Source organism: Mercurialis annua, linkage group LG6, assembly GCF_937616625.2.
Source record: "Mercurialis annua linkage group LG6, ddMerAnnu1.2, whole genome shotgun sequence".
NCBI classification, from domain to species: Eukaryota; Viridiplantae; Streptophyta; class Magnoliopsida; order Malpighiales; family Euphorbiaceae; genus Mercurialis; species Mercurialis annua.
This window is the reverse complement of record NC_065575.1, coordinates 32,806,594-32,820,648: the sequence shown is the minus strand read 5'-3', so window position 1 is coordinate 32,820,648 and position 14,055 is coordinate 32,806,594. Positions and strand designations below refer to the sequence as shown.

Genomic DNA, 14,055 nt, shown 5'->3' with positions numbered 1-14,055 from the left:
TATAATAGAAAAATCAACAGGTAAAGGTGTAAATAAGTTACCAAAACATGCATTTCAAGAAATTACCACAAATATCTTCCGAGCTTGATTAAAGTTATAAAAATTTATTCTTAATAAATATTAATAGATTTTTTTTAATTGGAAAATATCTTTTAAATTGAATTAAGTTTATTAAAGAATGTTAATAGTGGAGGTTAAAAGAAGTAAAAGATTTGCATGACTTCAGTTTCCTTCCCATTTATTTTACGGCAGTTTCTGGTTCTGCCAAAAAGAGTGTGCATTTCTTCACTCCTAATATAACACACACACACTCTTCCCCTGCTTCCTCTAAATCCAACACAAACCCACGCCACAACTACTCCAAGTTCTTCATTTTTACCCTTCTTTTTTTGGAAAATTCACCTACTCAATACCCACCGATTCAAACAAAACCAAGAAAAAAAAAACAATGAAAAGAGCAGTAAAGCTAGAGTCTTTAGTATCTGTGAGCAGACTCACATTGATTCAAACCTTACTGGCTCTTATTCTGTTTTATTTCCTCTTCATTACCCTCGAAATTCCTCTGGTTTTCAAGTCCACCGCCTATTTTTCCGGCTCCGTCTCCGACAACGACGCCGTTTTGTCCAGACCCTTATTGCCAGGAACTCGGGTCATGACTCGGTCTCCCGGAAGACAAATGCGAGAGACTAATAAACTCTCGGGTTTGTTTTTTAATGAAACAATTTTCGACGCAATTAATGATTCTACAGATGAGTTCTCTGTTCTGCATAAAGCTGCTAAAGAGGCTTGGCTAGCCGGTAAAAAGCTATGGGAGGAATTATTACAGTCGGGTAAAATAACCCAACTCAACGAAAACTCCACCGACAGTGTGAATCAGACCGAGAAGTGCCCGGTTTCGATGTTTTTGTCCGGGAGGGAGTTTTATGGTAAGAATAGGATCATGGAGATACCATGTGGGATGACATTGGGGTCCCATATAACTGTCGTGGCTAATCCGAGATGGGCCCACTCCGAGAAGGACCCGAAAATCGCCCTGTTGAGGGAGGGGGAGGAGGAGCTGATGGTGTCTCAGTTTATGTTGGAGTTGCAGGGGTTGAAAGTTGTGGATGGAGAGGACCCGCCGCGGATTCTTCATTTGAATCCGAGGTTGAAGGGTGATTGGAGTGGGAGACCTGTGATTGAGCAGAATACTTGTTATAGGATGCAATGGGGTAATGCTTTGAGGTGCGAAGGCTGGAGTTCGAGAGCTGATGAGGAGACTGGTGAGTAATGTCAGCATTTTTAGAAGATTCTTATGCTTAAAGTTTGTAACTTTGTTGAGTAGTTTTATAATGTTGTAATACATTATGTTGTTTGTTTTAGTGTTTTGTAGTTGATGTGTTGTTATTCTTGATAACGACAGGTTTTATTTTTCTGACATTTTTATTTGGTTTTATATGTTATGCATATTTAAGGTATTGATTTCTTTAATGTTTTAATGGTGTGGGCATGTGATAATCTAGTGATTGTTTTTTTGGTGCGGTTTTTATGAAGTTGATGGACAGGTGAAATGTGAGAAATGGCTTCGTGACGATGATGGTAACTTGGAAGAGTCGAAAGCGACATGGTGGCTGAACAGATTGATTGGCCGGAAGAAGAAGATTTCATACACTTGGCCCTTCCCTTTTGCTGAGGGGAAAATATTTGTTCTTACCATCAGTGCTGGCTTGGAAGGTTATCATATTACCGTTGACGGGAGGCATGTTACTTCTTTTCCGTACCGAACTGTAAGCAACTTTTGTGAACTTTGAAAATTTGTAATGTTTTGATAAATGCAGGACCGAAGTTTCTTAGAATGTTTTGTTATGTTTGTAGGGATTTGTTCTAGAGGATGCTACTGGATTGTATTTGAATGGGGATATTGACGTCCATTCTGTTTTTGCTGCTTCGTTGCCTTCCTCACATCCAAGTTTTGCACCACAGCAGCACCTTGAGATGTTTAAAAAGTGGCAAGCGCCACAGATGCTTGATGAGAAAGTGGAGCTCTTCATTGGCATCCTTTCCGCTGGCAACCATTTCGCTGAGCGAATGGCTGCAAGGAAAACCTGGATGCAGCATAAATTGATAAGATCTTCTAAAGTTGTTGCTCGATTTTTTGTAGCACTGGTAAGGGTTTAAGAAAATTTTAATTAGCTTTTCATCCTCCATTACTATGCCATAAGCTGAATCTTCTAATAGTTTATGGATCGTTTTTTGCTCAACAGAATGGAAGAAAGGAAATAAATTTTGAGCTTAAGAAAGAAGCAGATTATTTTGGTGACATCGTTATTGTTCCGTACATGGATAACTACGATTTGGTTGTATTGAAGACTGTTGCAATCTGTGAATATGGGGTGAGTGATGGGGACTTCTTGTTTGTTTTTGGTTGCTCTATTCTTATACGCTATCTTCATTGTTTACAGTGGTCCTTTTTTCTATTACCCTTATTATATCGCTTGTTTTTTTTTAACAATTGTTAGCATTTTCCTGTTTGTTTGTTTTTTCCTTTACCAGGTCAGCGTTGTGGCTGCAAATTACATTATGAAGTGTGATGATGACACTTTTGTGAGGGTGGATTCTGTGATTGATGAAGCAAAGAAGGTGCCAAGTGATAGTAGCTTATACATTGGCAATATTAACTACTATCACAAGCCTTTGCGTTCTGGTAAATGGGCTGTGACATTTGAGGTATGAGCTCTTCAATATCTGAGAGATTTTTGCAATTAGTAACATACTATTTTTCTGTGCATTGGTTATGCCATCATTGTTATCAACTATGTACTGTTATGTGGCATCTCCTTTTTTGTTTAGTTTCGCGTTATCTGATTATAAAACACTATGTAAGCTAATGCTCATTTTTAAAATATTCTCTTTCTTTTCTGTCCTTTTTGCTTGTGGATATACGATTCCTTTTCTTATTTGCTTTATGATACAGCTGCGTACATCTTTCAGATATGAAATAATTTACAAGTGGGTATGGGCAAATTTAGCCTTGCATTTCTTAAATGAAGAGGTGGGAATTTATATCATCAGTTCCTATACAAACGGCTGACACTTTCTTTTGATCGTAATTCAGGAATGGCCAGAAGAAGAATACCCACCCTATGCAAACGGTCCTGGTTATATTGTCTCATCTGACATTGCAAGTTATATTGTGATTGAGTTCCAAAATCATAAATTGAGAGTATGTTCCATGATTTTCCATCTAAAGCACTCATTCGCATATTGTCGTTTGGCATTGGTCACAGAACTTAACATGAATTTCTGTTCATTGGTTGCAGTTGTTTAAGATGGAAGATGTGAGCATGGGGATGTGGGTGGAAAAATTTAACAGCACGAAGCCAGTAGAGTATGTACATAGCTTGATGTTTTGCCAGTATGGATGTGTGGAAGATTATTACACTGCTCATTATCAATCTCCAAGGCAGATGATATGCCTATGGGACAAATTACAACAAGGAAATCCCCAGTGCTGCAATATGAGATGACCTGTGTACAAAGACCCCAAGAGGGTCAAGAAAGTGCAAAAGTATAGAAGTTTTGAAGTCATAGTAAAATCTCTGTACATATTCAGAGCGATTTATTAAATACCGGGTTTCTGATCATGCTCGCATATGCCCTATTATGCGGTGTTTTTCCCTGTTTCATATAGTCAACAATTTCCCCTCGTTGCTGTAGCAAGCAACAACGATGATGGAGGGGATATCATTATACAAGTTGTGAAAGAAGGTTTAAAACTCGGAAGCAGGTTCGTTTTGTCCAGTGGCTAGCATAAAGTATAGTATCAGTGTTAGTACAAGTCTCATGTTCATATAAAAATGCTGCCAAATTTGGTATCTGTGCAGCTTACTAATAAAGAAGATGCTCTTTGTTTATTCTCGAAAGTTCCTTAAATTCTTGGGATTGATTTTAAACTGTTAGGTCGGAGTTTGATGTAAAGATGATTCCATACATCTTTAAGAAGCACAACCTTTTATAGTGGAAGTGATTCTCTTTGGTGGGTAAGAACCTTATTCCATAATCTTGTTCTTTTAGTGCCATTACTGCTTCTGTATACTAAGAATGAGCACTTTGTAAAATTGTGGTATGGTTTGCAAATATTCCTTACCAGATAGAAACTGCTAAATAAGTGAGATGTGCATAAAGAAGTTTGAACATTTCTTTTCTTACATATGAAGATACATCAACATAATACAACTTGGCTCATGCTCTCTATGCAAACAGAATTAAGGAAAATTACTATCATCACATTACATTAGGCCAAAACTATTGTTTTCCTCTATATTGGATAACTGAAATTCTCATATAAGAGGATTTTAGCTATATGAAATTGAAATATTTGGAAATAATGAGTTTTTAAAATCCATTAGAGAAACAATCGTTTTGACCTTGTGTTGGAGACGATACTAATTTTCCTTGATAATAAACCTAGAGGAATAATGTCCACGCCGAAAAGTATGCCAATGAATAGATGAACCAGCCACCTGCAAGTATCGTAATATGTTAAATGTTTAAGGCATACCGAATATCATAAGCAAGAGCGGAACTACTCTTGGGTCAGGGTAGGCTCCAACCTAGGCCGGGATTGAAATATTTAAAATATTTTAGGTAAATTTTTCGAAATTAGAGACAGGTTAATAGTGAATTCAGGGCCAGGTTAAGTCCGAACTGCTCGAAAATCAAAGATGAACTAGAAATTAAGCCCGGACTTAAAAAAACACGATTACGCCACTGATCATAGGAACAAAAAGAAAAGAACAAAGAAAAAAAAACAGAGATACTTACCTCTGTGCAAATGGAGAAGAGTTGATCCATGACTGTATGCTGATCCAAAGAAACAATCTGAAGTGGTATTGAGACCATTAGGACAATTACAAACAAAAGAATTGAAAGCTCCACCATATCCACACACACCATTATTCTTCTCACAATTCCCACAAGAATTTGGATACTCATTATAAACATTAAACTTATACTTAAGCGCTATCCCATACTTCCAATTTTCAGGATTAGCTTCCTGACCATTAAAGCTATAAAACCCAGAATAAGAAGAGCACTGAAGCTTCTCTAAATCCATTTCGAAAGACGGCCCAAGATCAACCGGTGCATAAACGCAGCAAGTAGATATGGGAAGACTGAGCATACTTATAGCTTGACAGGAATACAAGAAACTGCATATAGGAACTCCTGTTCTGTCACATTGAGGAACTATAGTGGCATTAGTATGATCAGAATCGGTACTTATTCCGTAAATAGGTGAAGAAGAGGTCGAACAGTCGAGTAATGTAAAGACAGTGTCGTCATGAAAAGAGAAGGGGGCATCCCAGTCTAGGCCGAAGCCTTTGCTTGGTTGGGTGCAAGAACAGGTTGACATAGAAGGGTCCGAGATGTAAATAAGTTGGGTGGTGTAGTCTATGTTGGTGATAGGATATGAGCCAGTGTGGGTACTCAAAGTCAGTTTGTCCTGATTGCAAGTTACATGTTTTTGGAACCTCGGATCACCGCAACCGAACCCCGTTCCGAATGGGTACTTGATGGGAATTTTGCCACATGAATTCTTGCAGGCTTGGGATGAGATTGAGGAAGGGAGAATTATGAGAGAAATGAAGAACACTAGAACAGTAGTATAAGAAGATTGCTTGAGCTCCATTTTAAGGGTATGGGAGATATGAAGAGTTGCTGTTGATTGCAGATGTCAATATATATATATATATATATATATATATATATATATATATATATATATATTGTGGAAGCAGCTAAGTAGAGAGTTGTGTGTGCTTTATGGAGGGCTTTCGGTATTTGAGGGTTGGCAAGCTTTTTAGCTTTTCTTTATTCATATTTAGATGCCTTTGCTTGATTACTATTATCAGTTTTAGGTTGATTATCTTCTGAATTCAGAACACAACTGGTGTTTTCTTTCGAATAGGTGCGACTCGGGATCAAGTAACTTGCTTTCAACTATTTTGATCAATTAAGAAAAATATTGTTTATTTTTGGATTGATTATAAATAAATTATACAATATTCAGGATCATGATGATCTAATTTTATTGTTAATTAACCTAAAATAAAAAATATTATTTTTAATTAATCAAAATAGATAAAAATAAGTTATTTAATCCCGATTAATAAATTCAGGGACCCAATTGACGCATTGCTCGTTTCCTTTCCGAATCATTATTTTCTCATAGTATTGGAACCTTAGATCAAGAGGAAACAATAATTTTCCAAAAAAAAAATGCAGGGAATTTTTTTTTCAATTAATCTATACATCCTTTATTTATTTGGTACTTAAAAATTTGCCTTTTGGTTTTGCTGCCAACTTTAGATTTAAATAAATTGAAGCTAGATATTTCATGTGGTTTTAGCTAAAGGACACGATACAATTTTCATGGAAAATTTTACATAAAGCCGAAGTATTTGGAGTTGAAAAGAATTGATCAAGAACAAAAATATTAGGATTACTCTCCGACAATCATATCTAATTTTTTAAAATTATAGTGGGTGCATGAAATTAATAAATCCAACTATTGCTATTACTTATGACCCTCAAAACAAGGGTATCCAATTAGTTCCACTTTGAAGTTCCATTCATTTAAATTCAATAGTTAATTAAAAAGTAAATTATATATAAATTCCAAAGATATATTATAATTAATAATTCGATATCCTTTATTTTAAAAGTTTACTTAATGGTTTTTTAATTTTAATTCCGTTAACTATTAGACCCCTCCGTTAATTTCGACGATTTGATACTTCGGTTTCAATTTCATTAAACGATTTTCTCCCTCAAATCAACGGAAGGGTCTTTCAGTTAACGGAATTAGAATTAAAAGACCATTAAATAGACTTTTAAAACAAAAAATATCAATTTGGTATTAATTATGATATACTTCAGAAATCTCGGCATAATTTATTTTTAATTAAATGCATCAATATTGCCCCTTCAAAAAAGCAGGAGATCAGCCAAAAAGATTATTGTTTATAGAAAATACAATAGTAGTGATTTTAGATATGGTAATATTTAGGATGATCTCCATAAAATATTAAATTTTTGCGAGTTTCGTCAGTTATATCCAATTTTTTTAAAATTGGCTAGTTTAGCCAGTTTTGAGATATTTTAATTTTTTTTAGCTATATATAAATCGAACCGAAAAAATTGCCACCTAACTCGATCCATCGCTGCCAACTCAGCATAAGTCACTAAAATAAAATATCAAACATTTGCGAGTTTCGTCAGTTATATTCAAATCTTTCAAAATCGGCTAGTTTATCCAATTCGAAATATTTTAAACCTTTTTTAGTCATTCGTGAATCAAACTGAAAAAATTGCCGCTTCACTCACCACATCGCTGCCAACTGAGAAGAAGTCGTTGATTGAAGCCGAATTGACATCATCTACAAACTCAACAAAAATAAAAGCATCTCTAACTAAACCACATGACAAACAAACCAAAATCAAATTCAATTTAAATTTTAAAATCTAATAATATCTAATTTTAAAATAAATAAATTTATTTAAATTATATTTATTTAAATTAAACACTAATCATCTCGAGATTTTATTTTTATTTTGAGATAAAATCTACTTAAATATAAATTTAAAATCTAATTAAATCTAAATTAAATAAACTTATTTAATGAATTTATTAAAATTAATTTAAAATTATATATATCAAATCTCAATCTATCTCAAAATTTAATTTTTTATTTCAAAAAAAACTACTATAAAATTTAAATCTGCCATTGCCGCCTCTTCACTCCGACTTTGCCATCGTCATTGCCGCTTCTTCACTCCCACTTCGGCCACCATGATTCATCTTCTCCATTGATGGAGAAGACGAACAAACATGGGTGTCTTATACATTGATGGAGAAGATTAGATTTTTCTTCTCCATTAATGTAGGTAGCTCATCTACTTCATTAATGGAGTTACTTAGGCAGAGTACGAGAAAATTAAAAGTTAGAATAATTATTTTTCGGAATAAAAAATTAAATTTCGAGATAAATTGATATTTTATGAAATAGAATTTTGAATAAATTTATTAAAATATTTAATTTAGATTTAATTAGATTTTAAATTTAAATTTTAAAATAGATTTTATTTCGGAACAAAAATAAAATTTCGAGATGATTAACGTTTAATTTAAATAAATTCATTTAATTTAAATTTAGATTTAATTAGATTTTAAATTTTAAATTTTAAATTGAGTTTGATTTTGGTTTGTTTATCATATAATTCGATTACAGATGCTTTTGGTTTTGTTTGGTTTGTAGATACTGCTAACTCAGTTTCACTTAATGAGTTATGCTGAGTTAAGATGTGTCGGGTGAGATGACAAATTTTTTAATTTTATGCACGAGTAGCTAAAAAAGATTTAAAATATTCCGAAGTTGACTAAATTAGCCGATTTTGAAAGATTTGTATATAATTAACAAAATTCGCAAAGGTCTGATATTTTATTTCAGTGAGTTCTGCTGAGTTGGTAGCATGTGGGAGTGAGGTGGCAACTTATCAGTTCTATTCACGAATGGCTAAAAAAAGGTTTAAAATAAATTGCCTAAACTAGTCGATTTTGAACAAATTTGATATAACTAACGAAACTCGCAAAGGTTTGGTAGTTTATTGATGAAGTCCGCCTTCTGATCCGGTGATTTAACCTGTAAAACAGAGTAGAAGCTAACCGAGCGGTTATCATTCGATTAACTCTCCGATGCTTAAGTCAGTTTAGGCTTGAGCAGCGTTTTTCGTATATGAATGTAATTGTGTTTTTAAGTATTACCTCAAACTCTTTATATAGTAGTTGAGTGAATACCTTGTAGAATCGAATAGGAAAGTGGGTCATATTTAGTAAGGTTTGATGTTGAATAGAAAAGAGATTCTCTATTTAAGTAGAAATCTTATTCAAGAATATCTTTCTAAATAGACTTATCTTCCTTAATTGGAGTTTGTATCCAAATAGGAAAGATATTCCGCAGATAGGGGTCTGGTGCGAATCCCCTTAGGCGACGTGCTTTACCCGAGTCTTTGGGGATTCCGACTTGTCCTGGAGATTCAGATGATTCTGCAATGATCTTTCGGTCGATACGAATCTCGTGGATTCGGTCGCTGGTGTTATCTGGCCCTTGGCCTTTGGTCGGTGACTGATGTCACTTTTAGAGGGTTCATTTTGTGCGACTGGCTCCATTGTAGTTATGATAGAATTCGGTATGCATGATTTATTAAAACTAACCCTATTATTTATTAGATTTACTGCAGCCCACTATTTTATATTGAAATGGAAATACTTATAATAAAGTAATAGTTTAGAGAACTTTATGTAAACAATCTTTATATTGTTTATCATTTTAACTTAGAAGTAATTTCTTATCTTTAAAATAAAACAAATAAATGCAATTTTTTTACTATTATTTGAAATTAAATAAGTTGATCCACATCATAGAAATTCTCAGGACGTCGAGATATATTGTTGGATCGTGTTATAATATTAACATGTGTTTTGGTATTAGCTTCTGGAAGGATACATGGTTAGGGGATCAATCCTTATCGCTGAGCTTCCCAAGGTTATTTTCTTTGACAGTTAACAAGAATTCGTTACTTTCTGATCTCTATGATTATGATAATAACATTTTTGTTCTTGGCTGGACTCGTCGTTTGCGTATTGGGGACCAAGAACTGTCAAATGAACTTCAGATGAAACTTAGTCCTTGTGAGCCTTCTGTTCATCAGCAGGATGCCTTCTTCTGGAATGGGAAAGTCTATACAGCAGCTGCAATGAGATACTGTCTTCAGCAGCAACGTCCTCCTCGCACATCTTCAGCAGCTTTCTCTACGTTCTGGAAGATGAAGCTACCTCCTCGCATTTTATTCTTTCTTTGGTTGCTTGCTAGAGACCGGATTTCATCTAATGTGACTCTTGTCAATAGAGGTATTCTTGATTCAGCAAATGCAGGTTGTACAATTTGTTCAAAGGAGGAAAACAGTTTGCACATTGTACTTCATTGTCACTTTGCATGGTTGGCTTGGAATAAGTTATTCGGGATGTGTAATCTTCATATGGTAATGCCGTATACGCTTCTTGAGTTCTTATTCTATTGGGATTCAGTGGCTTTCAAACGTTATAGAGTTTTGTGGAGGACGATTGGCTTCTTTTGTGTTTGGGAACTATGGAAAGCAAGGAACAAGCGGATATTCGACAATGAGCACGTTGAGGTGGATTCGCTTATTTTCAAAGTGATATGCAAAGCGGTTCAATATTACAAGGATAATAATCATGGGTTTGAGTACTCCGGTAATGATGTCTATCGGAATTTAGCATTCTTTTGTAATTGTGATTAAACTTGCGCCTTTTGCCTTTCTTAAAGAAGGGTTGATTTTGCCAATCACGTCTTTGTGATTGTGCTAATATACCCATCATTTATCCAAAAAAAAAACTCACTCACTCTATTTTTATATAATTAGAATATGAATATGACCCATTTTGTTAATTGTGTAAAAAATCCAACCCTAAAACAATACGAATTTAAAATGAACAACATAACATAAAAATATATATAAAAATACACAAAAAATCATAGTCATTTGACCCGTAAAATATATAAAATACGATTTTAACTTCAAAATTATCAATATAAAATCAAATCATAAAGTTTGTAACATAATTAATTTTATTTATATATTAATATAATTATATTTAACTAATTTAATAATTTATATTATATATTTTTTAAAATTATAACTCTTTTATTTCTAATTTTATTTTAGGCAGCATAATTTATAAACTGACCAGGCGGGTTCGCAAATCAATCAGTGCACAACCCATTTATTTTGTGTTATAAACGAGTTGACGGTTTACGACACGAACCAGTTAAGGCTCAATCCATAAGCGCTTATTTTACGTGTTTGACAAATCAGAATGTCATGGCCTATTTTAACAGCCTTAACAATTACAATATATAAATTGGTACAGGAGTAATTACTTAAAAACCATTCACGTTGATTTTTTTTTTCATTTATACCTTAACGTAGGAAAAAAGCTAATTGTACCTTTTTTGGATTTTTATGTTTCACCTGTACTCTACCCCAAAGTGTTAAATTGACCTGTTTTTATTTGGAATTGTTTTCAAAATAAATTTTGTTTTTAGCTTATATTGGCCTAATTACTTAAAAAAAACCCCATCTTATAACATTTTTTTCGTTTATACCCTGATCTAAGAAAAAATTCATTTGTATCCTATTTTCGATTTTTGATTTTCAAATGTACCCAAAGATTAAAATGACTTCTTTTCATTTGAAAAAAAACGTTCAAAATAATCCTTTACTTTTAACTTATATTCTAATTAAACATTAATGTTATTAATTATATAAAAACACATTCTCCTTTCTCAAAAAATGCAACAAATAATAATTTATTTTATTTAATATATGTTAATTATTAATAGTTTTTTAAAATTAAAAAACGTAAAATAAATGTCTTTTACATAAAAAAATCAATTTATGCTAATTTGTTTTCCTGATCCCAGGGAGGAGGACAAGTTCCTCACCTAAGACTCGGGCGAGGAGTTGATGCTCCTCGATAAAACGAGGAGCACTTCTCAGGCAAGGAGGAGGATTTCCTCCACCTTGTATGAGATCCGAAAAAAAATTAATTTTTTATTAAAAAAATCTATCGGGTTTTGATAGCAGATTCGTAACTCGAAGGAGTACAATGGTAGGTCGGAAGTTTTTTAAATAAAAAAATTCTAAAACAATTATTTTTTAGGATTTATTTGAATATTTTTAAAGTTAAAGGATTTGTTGGTATTTTTTCAAATAGAAAAAAATATAGTATAACTCTTCTATTTAATTGTTTTTAATATTTTCATTCTTCAATAAATTAAATTATTAAAAAATTAAATTTTGGGGTACAGTTGAAAATAGAAAATCAAAAATAGCGTACAAATGAACTTTTTCCTAAATCAGGATATAAACGAAAAAAATGTTACAAGGTGGGATTTTTTTTAAGTAATTAGGCAGCTTATATTCTAATTAAATGTTAATATTATTAATTGACAGAAACACCTTTTTTCCTACAAAAAACTTAACAAATAATATAGTTTTTATTTAATTTATATTAATTATTATAATTTTTTGAAATTAAAAAACATAAAACAAAAGCCCTTTATACAAAATAAAGCCAATTTACAAAATTAAAAATAATTCAGATTTTTTTTCTTGAAAACGATCTCCATCGGGTCTGTTCTTCCATGAAAAACAGACCCATCACCAAGTCTGTTCCTCAACAAAAAACCGACCCAAAGAACAGACCCATTGCCAGGTCTGTTTTTCAACGAAAAACAAATCTAAAGAATAGATGCATCGCCAGGTCTGTTCTTCAAGGAAGAACGGACCTGATTTGGGTGGGTTTGTTCTTCCTTATAAAACAGACCCATCGTGGGTTTGTTCTTCCTTGAGGAATTGAAGAACAAGATTTGTTCTTCTTTTTTTTATAATTGGGAAAAGGGGAGCGTTTGTGAGAGAAATTGAACCCACGACCTTGACAGTTTGCTGTCCAACATTTATACCATTTGAGATACAGCTCGTTGGTAACAAGATTTGTTCTTCATTTCTTTTTAATTTGAAGAACAGATTTTGTTCTTCAAGAGAAAAACATGATTTGTTCTTTATTTTTTTTAATTTAAGAACAAATTTTGTTCTTTCTGTTCTTCAATATTTTTTTGAAGTTTATTAATTTTTTAATAAAATTTTAAAGTTAATTAATTGTTGTAATTTATTTGAACGTTTTTAAAATTAAAGGACATTTGTTTTGACAAATAAAAAAAGTATGATATGATATTTTTATTTAGTTGATTTTAATGTTTTCATCCTTAAATTAATTAAATTATTAAATTTTTTAATTTTGAAGTAGAGGTGAAACATGAAAACCTAAAAAAGAATACGATTGGCTTTTTTTCTACGTCAGGGTATAAATAAAAAAAATTCAACATAGGTAGTTATTAAATAATTATTTTAAAAGAAAAATATTAATCGAACTCTTTACAAAATTAAAACTAACTGAAATGTCATATATTCACCAAGGATCAAACTAATTGTCTAATTATCGAGAACTGTAAATTGATGTGAACTTTGATTAGAAAGTTGAGGTAAAACCTTAAAAAGACGAGAGATTCTTAGGTAGACTCAGTCTAACACGTCATCCGTGCACTATCCTATCACATTATGACACGTCATTAAAATAATGACACTATCGTAATTTTGTTTATTATTTATTTACACTTTTGAATAAAAATATTACGATAGTGCCATTATTTTAATGACGTGTCATAATATGATAGGTTTAGTCCACAGATGACGTGGTAGACTAAGTCTACCTAAGAATTTTTCTAAAAAAACATTGCATTATTTGATCAATAGTGAATCATTTATGATACATTAAGTTGAATGTAAATCATTTAATTAAATGAAGTGTAGAATTAAAAATTTAATTACTAAAAAATTCTCCATTTTTATTTTCAATTGCACTGTAGAAAAAATCCTAATTTTACTCTAGTCTGCCTTTTTATATTCAATTGTACCTCAAATTAAAAATTTATGACGATTTAATTACTTTAAGTATGAAAATATTCCAAATAACTAAATAGAACGTCAATACTCTGTTCTTTTCTATTTCAAAAAATACAAACAAGTCCTTCAATTTTAAAAACATTCAAATAAGTCTTAAATTAATAATAATTTTTAAATTTTATTAAAAAATTAAATAAATAAAAAAACCTCTTTCGACCCCACTATTATCCACCGTATTCCTCGGCGGCTATTCGGTTGGTTTCAGGAAGATTTTTTAAATTTATTTTATTTTTTTATACATTTAAAAAAATTAATAAATTATTAGGATATATTTGAACATTTGTTAAGTTGAAAAATTTGTTTGTATTTTTTTAAAATAAAATACAATATGATATAACCCTCATTTTAGTTGTTTTTAATGATTTCGTCCTTTAATTTATTAAATTGTTAATTATATTCTTGTGTTGGATA

At 32.0% G+C, this 14,055-nt stretch overlaps 3 protein-coding genes across 3 annotated transcripts; 2 read left to right on the top strand and 1 right to left on the bottom strand.

Moving 5' to 3' along the window:
• Positions 1-231: 231 nt before the first annotated feature.
• LOC126687084 (hydroxyproline O-galactosyltransferase GALT6-like) lies at positions 232-3,893 on the top strand. The gene is made up of 7 exons (XM_050381446.2): positions 232-1,262; positions 1,534-1,766; positions 1,855-2,145; positions 2,244-2,372; positions 2,533-2,706; positions 3,095-3,202; positions 3,300-3,893. Exons 1-7 carry the CDS (start codon positions 449-451, stop codon positions 3,504-3,506), a joined length of 1,956 nt encoding a protein of 651 aa, XP_050237403.1. The 5' UTR covers positions 232-448; the 3' UTR covers positions 3,507-3,893.
• A 247-nt stretch (positions 3,894-4,140) lies between these two features.
• On the bottom strand, positions 4,141-5,719 carry LOC126687085 (wall-associated receptor kinase-like 20). Its single transcript, XM_050381447.2, has 2 exons — positions 4,804-5,719; positions 4,141-4,502 (listed from the first exon to the last, which is right to left on the bottom strand). Exons 1-2 carry the CDS (start codon positions 5,666-5,668, stop codon positions 4,447-4,449), a joined length of 921 nt encoding a protein of 306 aa, XP_050237404.1. The 5' UTR covers positions 5,669-5,719; the 3' UTR covers positions 4,141-4,446.
• A 3,794-nt stretch (positions 5,720-9,513) lies between these two features.
• Positions 9,514-10,359, top strand: LOC126687772 (uncharacterized). The gene has a single exon (XM_050382328.1). It carries the CDS (start codon positions 9,514-9,516, stop codon positions 10,357-10,359), a length of 846 nt encoding a protein of 281 aa, XP_050238285.1.
• The last annotated feature ends 3,696 nt before the right edge of the window (positions 10,360-14,055 follow it).

Excerpts from the sequence above, each read along its gene's own strand:
- LOC126687084 (XM_050381446.2), top strand. The coding sequence starts at position 449 with ATGAAAAGAGCAGTAAAGCTAGAGTCTTTAGTATCTGTGAGCAGACTC. Across the intron at positions 1,263-1,533 it reads GAGAGCTGATGAGGAGACTG|TTGATGGACAGGTGAAATGT; the intron begins GTGAGTAATGTC and ends GTTTTTATGAAG. Across the intron at positions 2,146-2,243 it reads CTCGATTTTTTGTAGCACTG|AATGGAAGAAAGGAAATAAA; the intron begins GTAAGGGTTTAA and ends TTTGCTCAACAG.
- LOC126687085 (XM_050381447.2), bottom strand. The coding sequence starts at position 5,668 with ATGGAGCTCAAGCAATCTTCTTATACTACTGTTCTAGTGTTCTTCATT. Across the intron at positions 4,503-4,803 it reads TCTTCTCCATTTGCACAGAG|GTGGCTGGTTCATCTATTCA; the intron begins GTAAGTATCTCT and ends CGATACTTGCAG.
- LOC126687772 (XM_050382328.1), top strand. The coding sequence starts at position 9,514 with ATGTGTTTTGGTATTAGCTTCTGGAAGGATACATGGTTAGGGGATCAA.